Genomic DNA, 19,167 nt, shown 5'->3' with positions numbered 1-19,167 from the left:
TCCTCCTCCCCCCCCCCGGAGGGGCGGGGGAGGGAGGGAGGGCGGCCGGGGAAGAGAGGCCCCTGCCTCGGGGAGATCGAGGGGTGGGGGTGGAGGAGACGGGGCTCTTCTCCCCCCCCCGCGAGTATCGCGGGTCCCCCTCTTGTACTTGACTATTTATCTGTCATACTTGCAGCATGAATGAATGAATGCAACAGACTCCCTCAGAACTTTTATTATGACTATAGGTTTCAGATTTTCAGATCTCATTAAACTCTCTCAGTGTTATTTTTTATTTCAGGTTCACTAAAGTGTTACTCTTTGGTGACAATAGCAAACATAATTATGAGCTTATGAGGGGTGACCCGCAGGCCAGAACCAGCCCATCCAGGGCTCTTCTCCAGCCCACGAGCAAGTGGTCATTACCTTTATTGCCAGATGACAGAGGTGGGGCATTATGTCCCTGTATACTGTCCTAGTGCTAATGAGTAATGGGTGGCAGAAATGGGAGGGTGGGCATCATGGAGATACTGTAAGGAAATAGTGTAAGAGTGTTAATGTTTTAAGCATGTTGGTATTTTGAGTAAAAAATAATATGTTGATTGGGTTTGCCTGTGTCCTTCATAAAGTTTATATCTCCAGTACCTGGCATTACATTTTATGGCACACATGGCCTGGCCCAACAAAGTGAAATTTATGTCAGATCCAGCCCTCATAACAAATGAATTTGACACCTCTGACTAGATCATGGTCATTCTTAGAACCAGTTATTAAGTTGAAGAAATTGTGTGTATGTTGTTCAGTGCAACACATCAATGACTTATGCAGGTTTCACACAGTCGTTGTTGGAAAGGGATACATTTTCAACAGCTACTCTACATTTCTCAGCATAAATTATTTAATTTACTAATGCTAAGAAGAGTCATGTGTGCCTGACTTTTCATGAATGTTTATGACAATAAGCTTAAGAAAGTAATGCTTACGGATGCTTATGAAGATGATGCTTATGAAGATGAGTGGCTGCTGCTGCTTGTCAGGGGAGACTGTTCCATCAGGGGCCGAGTTCCTCCAGCCATTCAGCCCCACCCCTTTGACTGCTCAGGACTCGAATGAGCTGATGTCTGAGGCTGTCTGTGCTGCTGCTGCTGCTGCCTGCCAGGGGAGACAGTTCCAACAGGGGCCAAGTTCCTCCAGCTGCTCAGCCCTACCTCCTGGCTGCTGTTTTTATCTTTTGTTGTATTGTGATTGTGGTTCATTTTTGTTGCTGTTTGTTTTGTAAGCCACTTTGAGTCTTGCTTTGTAGGAGAAAAGTGGGATAAAATATCCAGATAAGTAAATTAATAAATAAAATATTCCAACAATGCACATACATGAACTCTGCTCTTTCATTTGTAACCAGTGTGTACCAGCATTTCTGTTCCTTCTGAAAACTTGACTACACCATGTTTTGCTGCAGTAAAGCTTTTAAATACAGCTGAATAATAATGTCCTTAGTCTTCTCAGCCCAGTAAAACCAATTGCAAGAACTTTGTAGCACTTCTACACATCTTAATATGCCTGAAGTACAATATATATTTGCTTTGAAAATCACATTAAATTGCTTGCCTATCTGCTTAGCTTTCCTAGCCCCCAAAACGACTCCTCTCTCCCACCAGCAGACATGTGTGTAGATTATCACTGAACTTCTTAGAAAGTCTGCATGTATTTCTGACTTGCAACTGAGAAATCTAAAAAGTAGATTGTACAATTCCCAGAGGACTCAGAAGTCAGAAATAGCAATCGAAATGGCTTATTGCTTATACACCTATATATAAACCACTGGGGCTGATAAACAATCCCTTTTATAGCAGGAAACATTCAGGGATTAGTAGGTCTTTAGTTCAATAGCTTCTTAGCAATTAGCTAGACTTCCTTCCTGTAGAAGCAATTAGCTTCTGTATAATATTTTGCAGTGCCCTCTGCCTCTTTTGAAATATACAGAAGTTCTCTGAAAACAGAATCTAGAATATCATAGCACAATAGATAATGTGTTTGCTATAATCGTTGCCCATGTATCTTTTGTGTTTGCTTTCACTATAATACATATGAGAGAAATGCCCACAAATTTGTGAATATGTGAAGCATAAAATAGATCATTTGGGATAATTATGGAAATAGAGCTTAAGCGCAGAAGCATGCTGACCTACATTTTCTGTGCTTCTAAATATTCTGTTTCAAGATGATTAATACAGTGTTATTCCTTAGAGATGCAACAGCAGACCTAGTTTTGAAGTTTTGGTTGTGATTGCATTTGGTTTTTGAATCAGTTAATCCACAGCTAATATTTTCTGTTTAATTATGAAGAGGAGCTGTTTCTCTTTCTGGTATATTGACATGCACACACCCTCTAATGTATTACTAAAAATTATGGCATGTCCATACAATGAAGGAGGGGCTGAATATGAGAGATGAATTAAGCATAACTAACCCCAGTTTGACACCAAGCTCTCGTATTGTCCTCAAAATGACCTCACATGAGGCGTCTAGAGATCAGGAACATCACAGGCAAAATGCTAGTGACAGAGTCAACATAATATACAAGAGTCAAAGAAAAATACAAAGATATACAAATACTGCTCAACATGTTTTCATCTCATTTATGGGAAGGCTTCTTAAACTTCCTGTCGTGGACTGAAACAACACAACTGACACCTGTAATCCACATGAAGGCTGTGTTAGTTTGTTGCATGAATAACCCCTAGTCTAAACAGGGGTCATTTCCTGCAGGAAGGCACAGGAGCGGAGCTCCGGCAGTAAAGAGCCAGGGAGCGGGCACATGCAACAAGCCCCACTCCCTGCTCCCAGCAGCCCTCTGTCAGAGTAAGAAGCAGCCAGGTAAATTGCAGAGCCCCCCTGGCCCAAAACAGTCCAGTGACACTTTTAAGACCGAGTTTTATTCAGGTACAAGCTCTTCCTCCTCTGCGAGGACAGTTCTGCATGTCCCCCCCCCAAATAGCTAGCAATCCAAAACAGTCCAGTGGAGCCTGAGCGGTGGGTGTTGCCTTCTGACACACTTCCGGTGATGTCAGGGTGTGTGTCATATGCTAATGAGTTATGCTAATGAGTTATGCTAATGAGCTCCTGCACCTCTTTTTCTACAAAATGACCCCTGAGTCTAAATAAAATATTAGGATCAGGATAACACATAAAGCTGCCTTATACTGAATCACAGCATTGGTCCACCAAGGTCAGTCTTGTCTACACAGACTGACAGCCGCTCTCCAGGGCCTCAGCTAGAGGACTTTCATGCTACCTGTTGCATGATCCTTTTAACTGGAGATGTTGTAGATTACACCTGGGACTCTTCATACCAGTAGATGTTTTTCCACTGAGCCATAGCACCTCCAAAAATAGAGTACATGATAGATGATGCAGTCCAAACCTGTGACTTCAGTGCATACACATGGAAGCATACACATCAGATAGTTGGACTGTTTTTTAGAATTATCTTCCATTCCTTCTAGTTCAGTGCTATATAGTAGCTGTAGAAAACTGCCATGTGGATGCATTCCTAAGAGATATAATTTATAAATAAGTATTAAAAGGCCCATCTGGGTATGCTGCTGAAAAAAATGGAAACTCAAAGGGACTGCCATTTGAAATAGCACTATTTCTTTACTAAAAACCAATTTCTCTGCCTTTCTTAGGGATCACCAAGACAGTTGTTTAGTCTATTTTATACAAGTATTACAAATTGAAAGATATGTGAGACCAGTTGAATATGCAAACTAGGACAAAATATTGTAGAGAATATTGTGGAAAATAATGTAAGTTAACATACCAAATTGTGTAGAAAGACAGCATACAGATGTTATGAATAAACACTGAAGTTTGAATTAATTATCAATTTGATGTGTCACTTTTTATTTATGATTTTTTCCCCTAGCTTCAGAAGGTAAATTCCAAAAGAGGAGACAACATCCTTTGTGACTCAAAAGAAACTAGCCTTCATTCATTTTCAAATAAAGGGAACCATCATGTGCCTCGTCCAGTGGGGTCAAGATCCTACTCTGATTCGGACACCATGCAATTTGAAGATCGATCACTGTCAAAACTGAAGGAAAGTGACCGGTGCACTGCCACAGAAAACCTCTTTCTAGACACATTGTCCCTTGAGTCTCCTGACGATGCTGATGAACCACAATCTCAGAAATTGGAACAAGAAAGGTTTTTAAGTTGTGCAAGTGAGGTATGTGCCTCACTTTTATATTGTCAGTTACACTACAATTAGTTCTGCTGCTGTTCAATGGAGGAATGCTTCATTAAATCTCAGTTTATAGTAATTCATTGCCAAATTGAGTCCAATTTTTGTGTTTGTCCTCTGTTACGAACTGAAGTAAAATGTAGTGGTGTACTTTAAAATTCCTGAAAATCGTTTGAAGACCACATGAACAAGCATTTCTTCCCTACGTATTTTGGTAATTAAATGGATTTTTTCTTAATATTTCTCCACATTCTTCTCCCTATGAGTAGTAGAGTTTGGGGTTTCATTTTCTCATCCCACCCATGAAGCACATGTGACTGGGGATCAATGCATCAATATAACACTTGCATAAGATTTGCACCCACAAAAATGTAATGTGCGTATGGGCCTGAAAAACAGATTTGAGTTCCTCATACACTCTAGGAATTGTCTGCACAAGCATGGCATATGAACACTGGCTTTTTGGACATGCACCATATTCAACTGTTACACTTTATGGATGTCTGAATTGTGCAGCCCCGCCATTTTTAGGGAGAAGATAAAGAGGAAAATATTGTCCAATCTTTGTTGTTAATATTAGGGGGGGGTTACATTTTTGTCACGGTTTATAATTTGCATGCTTTACCATGCCTCTTTTTTCTTTAAACTCTAAAGCAAATTCTTCTGGTAAAACATGCAGCTTATCGTGGGAATAATGGCTGGGTAATATAGTTGCTATGACAACGCATAGATGCTGTGAAGAATCTGTACGGTGTTCCTCATATAAAGAATAGTCTGCCCACACATTTAATATCAATAATTTAATGAGTTTAGCTGATGCAAGTTGTGGGAGTTTGGCAAATTTATGATGATATATGTCAAAAGAGTAGGTTTTATTTTAATTTCAGTGCTCTAAGTCACCAATATCAAACAGGGTAGCTCAGAAAAGAATTGCACAAGCGAACATGATATGTATTTTGTATTTATTATCTCTGCAATCAGATCTTTTAAAAATGTTTTAGTATATAGAGCTCTAATTATACTATGCAATGCAATGGGGATTTATTGATTTACTTAATTTATACTAGCTAATCCAGTTGGGAATTATTTATATGTAGGCATGTAAGGAAAAATCCCTTCTAATTACCGAAATATGTGGAAAAGAAATCAGACATGTTCTTCAAAGGATTTTCAAGAATGTTGGGAAGTACTCAAAGTTAATGAAAATATAGCCCACTGGGCACAAGATATATCAATATATACAAGTACAACATTAACTTTTAATTTTACTTTCAGGAAGAAGAAATGCGCAAGGGAAATCTTCAAAGGTAAGTAAAGAGGAAAAACAAAGCACAAATACTAATAGTCAGCAAACTGCCTCTCTACCGAGTTCTTATCAGAACTGGGCTCAGACACCCTTGGCTGTAATAAATCAGCAAAATAGTTTAGCTGGCTCTTGTGCCTCCTTTCTCATTCTTGATTGCTATTCTGGCCTTGTGGTGCAGTGGCAGGTGGGTAGAAAGAGTGCTTCTTTGTCATGGCCTCTCCCATCTCCTGTAGTGCCTCAGATGCTGTTTTGAGCACCCTAGGAAATGTAGTCCACAGAGCCTCTGATGCATCACGTGCTGGGTCCACCATGGGTGTGTGGCTCACCTAAATATGTAATAGTGCAGATATTTTCATTTGTTTTTCCTGCTTCACATTTTTAAAATCCTGAAGATTCAGTTACTTTGTCAGGAGTACTCATTCCTCTTATTCCTCTTATTGTATCTGTTCTTCTCCCACTTGCCCTCATTTATGAACGTTTTGTTGACATTGTAGTGTAATGTGTATATTTGTATTTTACTGTCCTAAGCATAAATTTGGGGCTTCTGACATCATATGATTCTCATTTTAAAGTTTTACATAGTCTCAAAATGACACTGATTTTAATAGCTTCCTGCGCTTTCTGTGTTAGCTAACTCCATGTGATTATAGTACTAGGGTTGGAGGTTTTATTTCTTGATATTTTAGTATGAATTAAGTTCTGATGTCCATAGAGACAGGAATTACCTTGTGTATTAAGGCTGGAACTAACACATAATGACATTGTGAAATTTGAATGAAGTAAATGTAAATACTGTTTTATGACTCAGTTCACACATTATGCAAAACCATGGTTTAATTTAACTGACTAGTCTTATACAGCAGTGTATTTGGAAGAATTTGCAATTGTGTTAATGATACCTAATTTCATTCACTTTATTTAATATTGTATGTGTGTTTCTTCAGGGCAATGTCGGTTTCCTCTATGTCAGAGTTCAAACGCTTGATGGATATTTCTCCTTTTCTTCCTGAGAAGACTCTGCCTTCCTCTAGCACCAAAGAGGATATAACACCTCCTCTATCCCCTGATGATCTGAAATACATTGAGGAATTCAACAAAAATTGGGATTACAGCACATCCAGAAACCATAATGGAGCTGCAGAAAGGTCTACAGATACATGGGCAGAGAGGACAGAGATTGGGAAGGCAGGAAATAATTCCATTCCAGATCCATTCCAACCCTCTTCATGGTACCTCACCACCAGTGTTACTATGACAACCAACACCATGACCAGCCCTGAGCACTGCCAGAAACAGCCACTGTGGAGCCAGGTTGTCACAGAGAAAATGGGGGTTAGGGTCTTTCATAGTCCACCAGTTGTCCGTAGATTTGATAACTCAGTGTTAGCTGGTAATGAAGGAAAAGCCCAGTCTGAGCCAGACTTTTTGTTTCCTGTGGCCAAAGCTAAAGGGAACATGGGCGAAACAAAAGGTGCTTCTTCAGAAGTATTTGGAAGATGGTCTTGTGAACTCTCCAAACATCACGATTTCCTAGAAAGTAATCTTCATCCCATTGAGCATCCTATTTGCACTACTTTGGGTTTTGCCTCATCATTGCACAGTTTGGAAATGTCCAAAAACATGAGTGATGATATGAAGGAGGTAGCTTATTCTGTCAGAAATGCAATACATTCAAATTCAACAGATCTTCAGTTCAGAGATACAGCTTGTCAGACGAATGGAGTGAGAACTATGGGAACACAGACCACTCAAACAATCAGTGTGGGCTTGCAGACGGAAACTTTGCGTAGCATCACCAGCAGTCCACACAAGTGTCTGACACCAAAGGGAGTCTCCACACCTGTGTCATCACCATCAAGAAGCTTAAGAAGCAGGCAAGTGGCCCCTGCTATTGAAAAAGTCCAGGCCAAATTCGAACGCGCATGCTGCTCTCCCAAATACGGTTCCCCAAAATTACAAAAGAAAGCCTTTTCCAAAACTGATCAGCCGAATAATCGGACCTTACCAAGTACACCTCAGAAAGTTTTCAGTGAGTCTGCTTGGGCCAGATCAACTACTACAAGGGAGAGCCCAGTTCATACCACCATCAGTGATGGCCTCTCCAGTTTATTCAATATCATTGACCATACCCCTGTGGTTTATGACTCTCTGCAGAAATGCTCCAGGTCCTGCAGCCGATCTAGGTCAGCAGAACCCAGGTCTGAACTGGGGCCCATGGAAGACATGTGCACAAGTCTCCGTGGAAGATCACCCAGTCCCCTCCGTTTGGGCACAGAGCAAGAAAAGGAGGAAGGCGCTGAGACAACGAGTATCAGACAAGACTTGTCAGCTCCTCCAGGATATACTCTTACAGAAAATGCTGCCAGAATCCTGAACAAAAAGCTTATGGAGCATGCTTTAAAGGAGGAAAAAAGGCTAGCCTCACACAGCCCTCCCAGTCTTAGCAATGAAAACAGCACAGGAGAAATGGTCAAAACTGAATCAGGATCCATTGAGGTAATGAGTTTTGTCCTCATTTACAAAACATTTTTAGAGGCTACATTAAACAGATTTGTGAGCATTAATTACAATGGATATAAATCAAAGGGAAATAGATTTGTGGTATCTATCATGGACAGTACGCTCTGGTTGAACTTTTAACACAACAGATTCCTTGTCTCCCCAACATGAGAGTTTGGGGAACATTTGTATGTGTGGGGGGGGGGCAAGAAGAGGTGCATGCAGATGGATTGAGCCATGAGATGTCCATATACAGTGAACTGGCACTGTATTATTTCAGTGAACTTATTTGTTCAGTTAACTTTTGCATCCAACTGGAATGCCATGACTATAAGTAGATATTAAAATATCTAAGAATAGCTATATTGCAAATGTTGCATATACATAAATGAAATTACATGTCATAGAACTTGGATTTTTATTATAACATCCATGCAGAATTTTTTAGAAATCAACTAGCTTTCAGATCCAAACTGTTCCTGACCCATGCTATTGTGTCCTTCTTGGGTGTTTTCAAGAAGAAGCTGGCTAAGATCCTATTCAGATTAATCTGAATGTGATTCTTTGGAAAGCCATCAGAACTGATAACAAGTTCTTACCTTTCATAAAATAATTTCGGCTTGCATTTGTTAAAAGTTCAGTGGCAAACTGTCACTGAGTTGGTTTCACAAAGTAAGAGACAGGAGCTACTTCAAGTGATATAAAGAAGCACAGGAAAAGGATGCATGAGTGATTCACAGTTTGTCTGCACTTCTGGGTCCCATCTAACAGTAGATTCTTGATGCAGCAACAAAATATTCATCTCCCTGCAGTGGAGATGTACATTTCTCCAGTTTCGGATAAGACTTGGAAGCGTGGGGTAAGGAAGCAGGTCACTCAAGCGGCTTCCATGAAATATCAACAGAATAAGTAGAGATGATATGTTGTGATGATGATATATTTAAATGGATTTTTAAAAAATAAACATGCTTTAGGATACAAATAGCCCATTTTTTGTGACAGGCTAACAAGAAACAGCAGTTTAGATATCACCACTAGATACACAGAGAGCATGTTTATGTCATGTCATTTCCTAGAACTATTATCACCAAATTCACTTCTTTATAGAGGTTAGTTTTAGAACTTTGTCTTAGAAGATGGGAATGTTCCAGGAAGGATGCACTGTACCTCATGCCGTCCAGCACATGGGTTTTCTAGCATATGTTTGAAACTTCTGCTAACTTCAAAAGTAGTCTGATCTGTTGCTGCTCTTTAGTCCATGATGTTTACATTATATTTTTTCCTGAAAAGAGCATGTGCACCTTCATGTGTGAAAACTATATCAGTTTTGTGTCAGGATTGTGCCATGCTTACATATAGTTAAAAACACAGCAGCAAAAGATATGTCATTTTCACGCAGGGCAGTGTACATTTGTACATTTTTTTCTCCTGCATGAGAGTTAATAATAGCACAGTGTCACATATAAAAGTGAGTATTAGTTAAAAGGTTTTCTTCTAATATAATGTAGTCCTGCTTAAATAGGCTTGAGCCTGGAGTCACTTTCCAGTTTAAGCATTAGTTCACTGGGAGGCATTTCGTGGTAACTTGTGTTGTTTAAAAAAGTAAAATATTCACATTCTACATTGCTTATATTCTTGGTTTTGAACCAGGTGATCGTAACTGCTTTTAATTGTCTTTATCATCATGATAATTTAAAATCAGTAGGGTGTTCTTTAAAAACTTCACATTTTAACATCTCACATACAAAGTGAGAATTAGATACATTAATAATGTTACACTTCATTTGGAAGTGGCATATAATAGTAAAAATATTCAGCGAACATTTAGGCAAAATGATCACATATGTGGAGGTTGTTTCTAATTTGGTAGCTCTTAGGATACCAGTTTATGGGCTGATAATTTTAAGATGACAACAGTTTGACATTGCTCTGCTCTTGGCTGAGGTCCACTGAGCAAACTCGCAGTCTGAAGAAGAATATGGGGAATCACCTAAGTTGAGATAGCTGACCTAGCCAGATACACAGACTTCTAGGGCTCTTTCTGGACATAGAGGGGGGGTGTCTTAGGTGTTGCTTCCAGGCAAAATTCCAGGGCCTCAGTCTCCTCCTCATCAGAATCTTTGGATCCCCCTCCCCACCCCAGAAAGAGGAGCTGGTGCCGTGACCCATGAAACAATATCCACATATCGGTGGATTGTTTCAGCTAATGTGCCTATACAAAATGGCCGTGGATGGCCTTAAGTAAGCCACTCTCAGCCTTATTTCTTCATTTATTTGGCTTCCAGAGGCAGTTGTCCAGATATATGGGTTACATCCATGGACCTTTTAGTATTCTGCATATTCCACCAATGTGTATGGGGTTGGAGAACTTTGTAAAGTTTGACTTCAGAGATGGAACTTTCACACAGTACTACTTGTGAGAAGGGGTATAGATCACTTATAGCAAATAAGTCTCGGGAGTATGTTGTGGCTTCCATTCAGATTACCTTTGCTTAACTGAGCTTCACCTAAAATGGCATGCTGTGCAAAGTAAAGCATCATGTCAGTACTGCTGCTTTCACAGTTCTCATAGCTGGCTTTACTTACCTTTCCCTGATCTGATCATACTAGTGGAAGAATTTGTTTTCGTACTCCTGACATGATGTATTACTGACTCGGAATACCTGCATGGAATGCCAGTTATAAGCTTATTGCTATTTCATTTATGCTTCTTCCTATAGTTTTCGTCAAATTTTCCTGTTAAGATACCTTGTATGAATCTTGCTACAGTGTAAAATACTTGTGCGAATACATCTGTTTGTGCATTATGTGTACACAAAGGCATACACAGTAGGAACTGTTTTATAACTAGTTTTAACCTGTCCTGGGGCAGTAGCTAAATTCATATTTATAGAATGCAATTTTTAAGAATGACTTATTCTTTTATTTCATTAAATTTCTGTCTGAGTATTTAGTAATGAAATTTATTTACGCTAATGCTGAAAAATTATTTTTTCCTGGTTCTTATTTGATTGCTCTCACAAAAGCATGATCAAAAATCTTTTCCCTGGGCCGGCAAGTACTTTGCATATATCAGCAATCACTCAGGAAAAAAGAAGTGCCGCTGAAGAAAACCCAGGAGTCCACATTATCTGCCAAGAAAGGCTAGTTGCTGTTCTACTCCTGACACTTCTCATATTATGTTCCCAATGGCATATTGTGCACACTGCTGACAAACAGGTGGAAAGGAAATAAAAGACAGCATTAGAATGCTTTGTCTTTTTTTGTTTGTTTGTTTGTTTTGCTGCCTTCCTAAATAGGGTTTCAAAGGCGCAAGAGCCAGTTCATGTCCACAAGATGCAATTCTAAATAGGGTTTCAAAGGCGCAAGAGCCAATTCATGTCCACAAGATGCAATTAGCCTTCCAGAGCTTTCATGTACATTTCTAGCAACATGAACTATCCCTGACCTTTAAAAAAATAGACAAAAAAGATGAGCTGGCATAGGCTGGTAAATATACTAATCCACCAGATACACTCTTTTAAGTCCAGGGATAACACTAAATTTGGAGGAGAAAAGGTTCCCCGTTCACTTTCTACGTGTGATGTTAACGGTTTACTGCCTTTTTCTATTTAGCCTATCTAATAAAGGCTGTAACACTTAACAGTAGTAGTGAAATCTGAAGAACTCTTCAGTGCTGACTACAAATCTCTGGTTTAAATATTCTTTCCAATCTACTTCCTCTCTTTTTTTCCTCTGTCTGTCTGTGTCCAGAACCAAACTGTCTTACTAACTGCCCCCTGGGGACCCTAACCCTGCCTGCCTCACTGCTGTAAGTCCTTTCTTCCTTTGTTTTCAGAAATGTTTTCTTTTACGTGGTGGAGAAATTGTAAACTAAACAAGCAACAGCATTCCTTATGATTGACCTAAAAGTGGATTCCATGTAGATCAGGACCATGTGTATAAAGCTCTGTCCTTAAAATATTCCCCCTGAACATGGTTCTAATGGTAACTCACAGATGGTTTAAACCAAGTTATTTAATCTTAAACCAAATACATTCCATGGAATTCAGATGAACCAATTTGGTTTAATTAATATTTTCTAGGTTTAGCATGGCCATAGTGTACTTTAAAAGGGTTTTTTAATTATCATGCATTTTAAATCATCATGCATTAACTAACATAACTGGCAGTTTCACAATCAATGGAGCAAAGCTGATTTTGTCCCCCCACCAGGGTTAGGGTCATGTACTAGCACCATTCACTGATTGCGCTTGGCAATTTAAATCCAGTCCATAAAATTCAGTTAATGAAAATTCTAGAAATCAAGAACATGAAACTTTCAAGAATCTGCATTTCAGCTTGCCTAGTTCGTACAGACTAGATTCTGATTGTCATGTTATTTATGAAATGATTGCAATTTTTGCATGGTAGCATAGTCATTGTAATAGTTTCATTGCATGGTGACTAATTTTCATCTCAGATGAAATGCAAAGAATACTCTACATGATGAGAACAGGCTTCCCCTTCATGCTTAGTAGGAACATCAAGAGACACACAACAAACCTTGGCTTGTATATATGCAAACATACAAAAGTTGAGCTGTGGAGCACTGTATAAGAAAAGTCACTCTGTTTTACTCTAAATGTGTCATAAATATTGGCAAGGCAAGGGAAGACAGGCTCACCCACCCCACACACACAAGAACAAAAACTCTGGCAAACCCTGTCTGTGTGCATCCTAAGAACTTAGGTTAGACTGCTCAGTGTTCTATAGAAGGAAGCCCCCTTGGTATAAAAGAAATCGGTGCAAATGTTGAAATAAGGTAGCTTTACATTGTTTGGTCTAAGAAACAAAGAGATTTTAAATATAGCACGATCTGTAAGGGTTCCATCCATAGGAATAAAGATTTGGGGAGGGGGTTCCCCTAAATCTTTGGATCTTGCTCTTTTAAACACTGTTTCCTGTGCACACATTTGGGGGGGGGGGATGTCTATAAATTAGTAATCATTCTGGCACCCAGAATATATTTTGCACTGCCAGTACAACGCAGGTGAGACTGTGCATAGCAGCTATGTTTGCCATATGCATAGTACTCGACTCTCACTAAACACTGTAAAAAGTATAGTGTCCTTAAACATCATGTGACTGTATCCAAGAATCACAGCCATTTGTGTCTCATTCTACATGTTGCCATATGCTCACAAACATGCACTTCCCTTTCACATTCAGTGATATTCACCAAGAGACCACACAGCAAACCTCTACTACAAAATGTACATCAATCCTTGGTGAGAAATCTGTTTATCTATGAACTCTGGCATTCTAGCCTTAGTTACTAGGAATTGCTTGCTTGCTACTTAGTGCAATGCAGCACAGTCCTCTTTTGCACTGGAGAAAATTAGTCTTGTCTGCTGTAAGAGTGAACACTATGTAAGCATCAGACTTAAACATAACCATGTATGGCAACAATTTACCAAACGTACCCTGAGGGTACTGTATAGCCATATACAGTGTAATTGGAGTGTGCTGAAAAATGTTCTATTTTTCTGTTGAAGTTGGCTAACAGTATCTGATTTAAAGGGCTAAAAGAAATGGGAGAAAGTTGATTGAAAAAATTAATTTAGCTCTAAGATTTATTTCCATTCTATTAAATGCAAACTGTATATTCAGTTGTCTGGAAAATCATAATTTCAGTCCACCCTTCTCTACAGCAGGTAAAAGATATTTTAAAGCATATTTCCATCCAGTGGCAATTTTAGCAAATCGTACCTACCAGTAATGGTTAATAAACTGCAAACTTAATATCTCCTTTCTAGGAGTAGTCATGTACTTCTTATTCAATGTTGATTGATGGGCTTCTTGTATATGCACTCTATGATAATCTTCTAATTGTGCACGCTCTCATATATTGATGGTATTCCTGGTTTATATTTTTGGATAACATTTTGTCTGGGTTGCTCTGTTATGTCGGGGTTTTACCTCTTGTTCAAATCTGACCTCCTCTGCATAATATAATATTTCCACTTCATTTCAGGCACCCTTACCCCCAGAATGTGCCAGTGTTCCTTTCCTCTCTGTTAACATGTTTGGGGTCCCTGATGAAAGACTATAAATGCAGCCAATTTCTGTTAAGTCAAGGCCATTCATCTTTTGTGTATGCATACTCTCTTTCTTGCTATCATCTCATCATGAGCCGGTGTGCTATAGTTAGGGTTGCTAACCTCCAGGTGGAACCTGGAGATCTCCCACTATTACATCTGATCTCCAGACGATCAAGATCAGTTCCCCTGGAGAAAATGGCTGCAGTGGAGGGTGGACTCTATGCCATTATGCTGAGGTCCCTTCCCTTCTCAGACCCTGCCCTTCACAGGCTTCACCCCCAAACTCTCCAGGTATTTCCCTAGGTATAGTAGTTAGACTGTAAGACTAGGATCTGGGAGATCCAGGTTCGAATCTGTGCTTGGCTAGACATACGATGGAGTAAGATGGCTTGTAGTGGACTGTACCACTTCAAACTGCAGGTTTTTGGATTACAAATTCACAGTTCCCTCACTTTGATAATTCTGTTTAAATAGAAAACTACCATAAACATACAAAAGACTGGATTAGAATTGTTTTCCATGGTGCACTAATTTTAGGTAAAGGTTCCCTTGCTCGAAAGCCAGTCGAATCCGACTCTAGGGTTTGCGGTGCTCATCTCCGTTTCAAAGCCGAAGAGCCAGCGCTGTCCGAAGACGTTTCCGTGGTCATGTGGCCGGCATGACTAAACACCAAGGCGCATGGAACGCTGTTACCTTCCCACTGAAGTGGTACCTATTTATCTACTTGCAATTTCTTGCTTTCGAACTGCTAGGCACTAATTTTAATCGGCAGGAAATGTTTACCTAGGTGAGCATTAATAATATGGCTCTCCTCTCCTACAGTATGAAGTGGTACAGCACATTCTACCACAAGAACAACTAAGATATTTTGGTGCCAGTTTGTCTGCTTCATCTTATTTTTTGTCAGGCTGAGTAACCTCTCTAGTCTTTGACATTCTTTATTTAACACACGTGGCATGATATAAAATCCTTCAATCCATTTTTGTTTTTCTCATTCCACAACTTTTCCTCTGGGGTATATAACCACCTTACTTTGTTTACTGCATGTGTGGATTTTGATTTGATTTTTATATAGCTTGTATATCACTCTCTCACCTATATAATGCTTGCATATTACTCTTCTGTGTGCTGACGACCTTAGCACCTCTGCATTCAGTTATTCTAAATGCACACAGTTAAAGGCTTAGAGCTTTATGATCTTTGCTGTGACAGTTTAACACCTCTGTACTTACTCATCTCAACACAAACTGTGCAAAATTGTCAGTTTTGTAAAAGTCTACCATAGCTTGCAGTCATTATCAGTCCTGAAATATAAATAAAGGTGCCAATGTGAAATATCACAGTTAAAGACTGCCTACCCCAAATGTAAGCAGGCTTACTTTTCTGCTGGTGCAAAAGGCAATTGCAGTGCAATCCCATTAAGTTTTGTTTTTTTCAGCTTTCAGTTTTTCCTCTTCATCACAGTGAGGAGAGTTTCTCTTTCAACCTGCAGCACTCTGCAGTTCAGATAACTCAGGTTACTGTAGGACCAATTACTACAGCAGTAGCCAAGACAGAGGGGCTGCCTTACAGATTGATTTGATAATTGGGCTGTAGCCCAGACCAGTGTTACCATGAAACAAACTGAATCCGTCCAGGTGGTAGATTCCAAATGTGGTGCTGCTTTCCTTCTCTTCTTGAATGCTATGATAAAAACACAAGCTCCAGTCCAAGAGTTCAGTAGTGAAGGGCAGGGGTGAATTATTTGGATTTGTCACTTTTCAAAAATGTCTTAAGGCTGGACCTGGCAGAAGCACTTTGCAAAGCTTAAAGCAGGGGTGTCAAACATGTGGCCTGGGGGCCGTATCAGGCCCCCGGAGGGCTTCTATCAGGCCCACAGTGGAACTGGCTGTCTCCTGCTTCTTCTTCCAGTTCTGCTGCTGCTGCGTCATTGTAGGTTTGCAGCTTACAGATACACACCTGAACAGCGTACTCAAGATTGCAACAGCACAGGCATTTTTAAGCAATAATTCAGGGCAAGAGGTGTCAGTTATCAGACACTGTTAAATAAACAAAAGATTGCCAGAGTGCTAATGTTTTAAGCATGATTTTAAGTAAAACAACAACAACACCCCTTTGTGTTTGTGTCCTTTATAAAGTTTATCTCTCTACTACCTGGCATTAGATTTTATGGCACACGTGGCCCTGCCTGACAAGGTCCCATTTATGTCAGATTCAGCCCTCGTAACAAATGAGTTTGACACCCCTGGCTTAAAGTTTCTTCTAGACAATGAAAGCAGTCTGACTTAACAGCTGAGCCTATGCAGAGTTACCCCAGTCTAAACCTATTGAATTCAATTGACTTAGACTGGGCTACACTGCATAAAACTGAATGACAGTTCATTCATGTTGCTTAATGAGGACTTGTTGATAATTTATTATAGATATTCTGATGGCATGGAATTACCTCCAAAGGAAGTTTAGAAAACTTATTGAGGGCCAAAAATTAAAAACAAAAGTAAGTATAGACAAAAGAGTGTTTATTTCAAAGACATATAAAAACCTTGTAGGGGCCCAGGTAAAGCCTCATAAAATGTTAAAAGTCACAAATGCACAAAAAGGACAGTGTATGACCTGACGCATTTCGGCTCACAAGCATGTTCCAATATGGAATTGAATGACACACCAAAAGATTTCTATTTGGGGCCACAAATATATCTGGCCTTGTGTCAGAAGTAGTTGTATATACTGGAAATAATATCAGTACTAATATGTACCTTCCAGTTTAGGTCCTAAGTGTGCAAGTAAAATTGCCTTATCAGAGCAGACTGTTCCATTTTTGGTCCTATATTATTGTTATCGCCTTACATGTGTTACAGGGACTTTGTTGCTTGGTGTATTTTGTACTTTGTATTATTTGTGCATTTGTCACTTTTAACATTTTATGAGGCTTTACTTGGGCCCCTACAAGGTTTTTATGTCTTTGAAATAAACACTGTTTTGTGTATACTTACTTATGTTTTTTACTTTTGGCCCTCCATAAGTTTTCTAAACTTCTTTGGAGGTTTTTGCTTGGTTTAGTTTTTCCCTCCTCTCTTTTTTTGGGATATCATGAAATTACCCTGGATCATGTATTTCATTTATGTTATTTTACTTTAGCCATGTCTCAAACAAAATTGCTAAATAATAATAAACATGAACATATTCAAGTAGGACAATAAACTGTAGGTTTCTAAGCTACAGACATTTAAAACCAAATTAAATGAGATAGTGGCAGATCTGAGTGCCAAATAGGGTTGCCAACCCCCCTATGGGGGTGGGGTTTTCCCCGCTTTCAGGGCCCCCAATTTGCTGCTGGCCAGCGGGGGGAGCCCTGCCCTTGAAGAACCCTGATGTGCCCGGCACGTCACCAGAGGTGACGTCATTGTGCCAGGCACAGCATGCAGGGGATGCTCTAGCATTTGGGTAAAAACTCTATGATAACTCATTATTATCTATGATAAGACTACAGAAGCTGGGCTGTAGCCCCCCGCCGGGATACAGGTAAGACCTGGCAACCCTAGTGCCAAATCCTTATAAAATGGCTGGTAGCAATGTAAATGCAGCAAAAGGTGCACTGGGGGATACCATTGTACCAGACCATGTACCCTTCCACCTAAAAAAGCTTTTAAAGGCCACTGTTCTCCTAGTGTGGTTCCAAGACTGGATATAACCTCTACCTGAAGAAAAGCTGGTTTTAAAAAGTGATTTTGATTAGACAGCATGGGCATTCCACAAAATTGTACTGTCTAGTGAACTGGCGACAGCCCCATCTAGGTGCAGTCCATCAGCTAGTCTAGTCTTCTGTCTTGTGCAATCCGTTCCACACAATCATTACCAAATTTTAGTAATTGGATGTTTATCATATACTTCCATTTGCTTAAACTCTCTCTACTCATTCTTCCATGTTTTCCTCCATTAATTAAAGGGGAAATAAATCAAGAACTAGAACTGTCTCCATAAATTAGTTTTCTTAGTTTTATTAAACCTAATTACAGATGATGAGTAGCTTTAGTTTTAGTTATATATCATGTCTGACTGAGCAATATATGAGTTAGTAATGTTGTTCCTTTCCTTTTTTTTTTTGCTACAAAGGAACTACCATGTTCCGCACTAGCTCCACCCTTAGAATCCTGCTTCTCCCGGCCAGAGAGACCAGCGAATCGGCGCCCACCTTCCCGATGGGCTTCACATTCCCCTACTGGCTCTCAATCTCAGTTAACTGAGGAGGAATATGGAAGCAAGGAACTGCCATTGGAGGACCCAAACCAGTGATGCAAGTCCGCATGAATTATCACAGAATAATTCACTGTTTTTTACATAGTAGCACCATTATCATGGCCAGTCTCTGTCAGCGAGAAGAGTCCAATTAGTAGAGGTCAACGAATGTTCTAGAATGCACCTGCTTTAGAGTACAACCTGTGAAACAGAGAGATGGCTCTAGAATGAAAACGTGCCTGTAATAACTTATTTTTATCATAACTCAGAAAACTATTTTTGCCTCCATCTTTTCTACACACAGTATATTAATGAAAAGGTCTAAAAAGATATGCAGATAAAGGTAAGATTTTAAATAAAGTATACATTATGTTTCAAAGGAAACTGAATGTGTTCTCTCTCTTGCTGTCTGACTACTGACTGCCTTCTGTCATATTTGCACTGTTAAGGTTTGAGTTTTGTGGGCTGGCTCTTAGGTTAATTTCTGGTATAAAATTAGAATCTTAAAATTAATTTTATTATGTCAATTACCATTTTGTAAAAAAGCAAAAAAATCATAAAGGTGCTTTAGCATGTCTGAAGCAGTAAATTTTAATTAGTGAAGAAAGCCATTGAAGTAGTTGACTAGAGTTGTCTTAAACAAGAGGGGAATACAGGGAATAAGAAATGTTTAGAAAGAAGGGGGGAGCCTCAGAAAGTCTTAAATAAATGAGCTTGTACAGTACACAAAGATTTGCATGTTTTTAGGTTCCTAGCACTTTAGTGCATGTACATACCGCAACTGTACTCTCACTGTCATATCAATGTGTGTCTGTCACTTT

General features: G+C 39.5%; 1 protein-coding gene across 1 annotated transcript in view; it reads left to right on the top strand.

The window, feature by feature from the left end:
* MTCL1 (microtubule crosslinking factor 1) overlaps positions 1 to 18,297 on the top strand; it is a 124,070-nt gene extending 105,773 nt beyond the window's left edge. The window contains exons 14-18 of the mRNA XM_015406597.1: positions 3,905 to 4,207; positions 5,498 to 5,529; positions 6,473 to 8,024; positions 11,781 to 11,838; positions 18,224 to 18,297. Of these exons, the coding sequence (XP_015262083.1) occupies positions 3,905 to 4,207; positions 5,498 to 5,529; positions 6,473 to 8,024; positions 11,781 to 11,819 (1,926 nt within the window). The 3' untranslated portion in view covers positions 11,820 to 11,838; positions 18,224 to 18,297. The remainder of the gene's footprint in view (positions 1 to 3,904; positions 4,208 to 5,497; positions 5,530 to 6,472; positions 8,025 to 11,780; positions 11,839 to 18,223) is intronic.
* The last annotated feature ends 870 nt before the right edge of the window (positions 18,298 to 19,167 follow it).

The sequence above is a fragment of the Gekko japonicus genome, unplaced genomic scaffold (assembly GCF_001447785.1).
Source record: "Gekko japonicus isolate JY-2015 unplaced genomic scaffold, Gekko_japonicus_V1.1 scaffold138, whole genome shotgun sequence".
In the NCBI taxonomy this organism is placed as follows: Eukaryota; Metazoa; Chordata; class Lepidosauria; order Squamata; family Gekkonidae; genus Gekko; species Gekko japonicus.
Note: the sequence above shows the minus strand (reverse complement) of the source record. Positions and strands in the feature narration are given on the sequence as shown.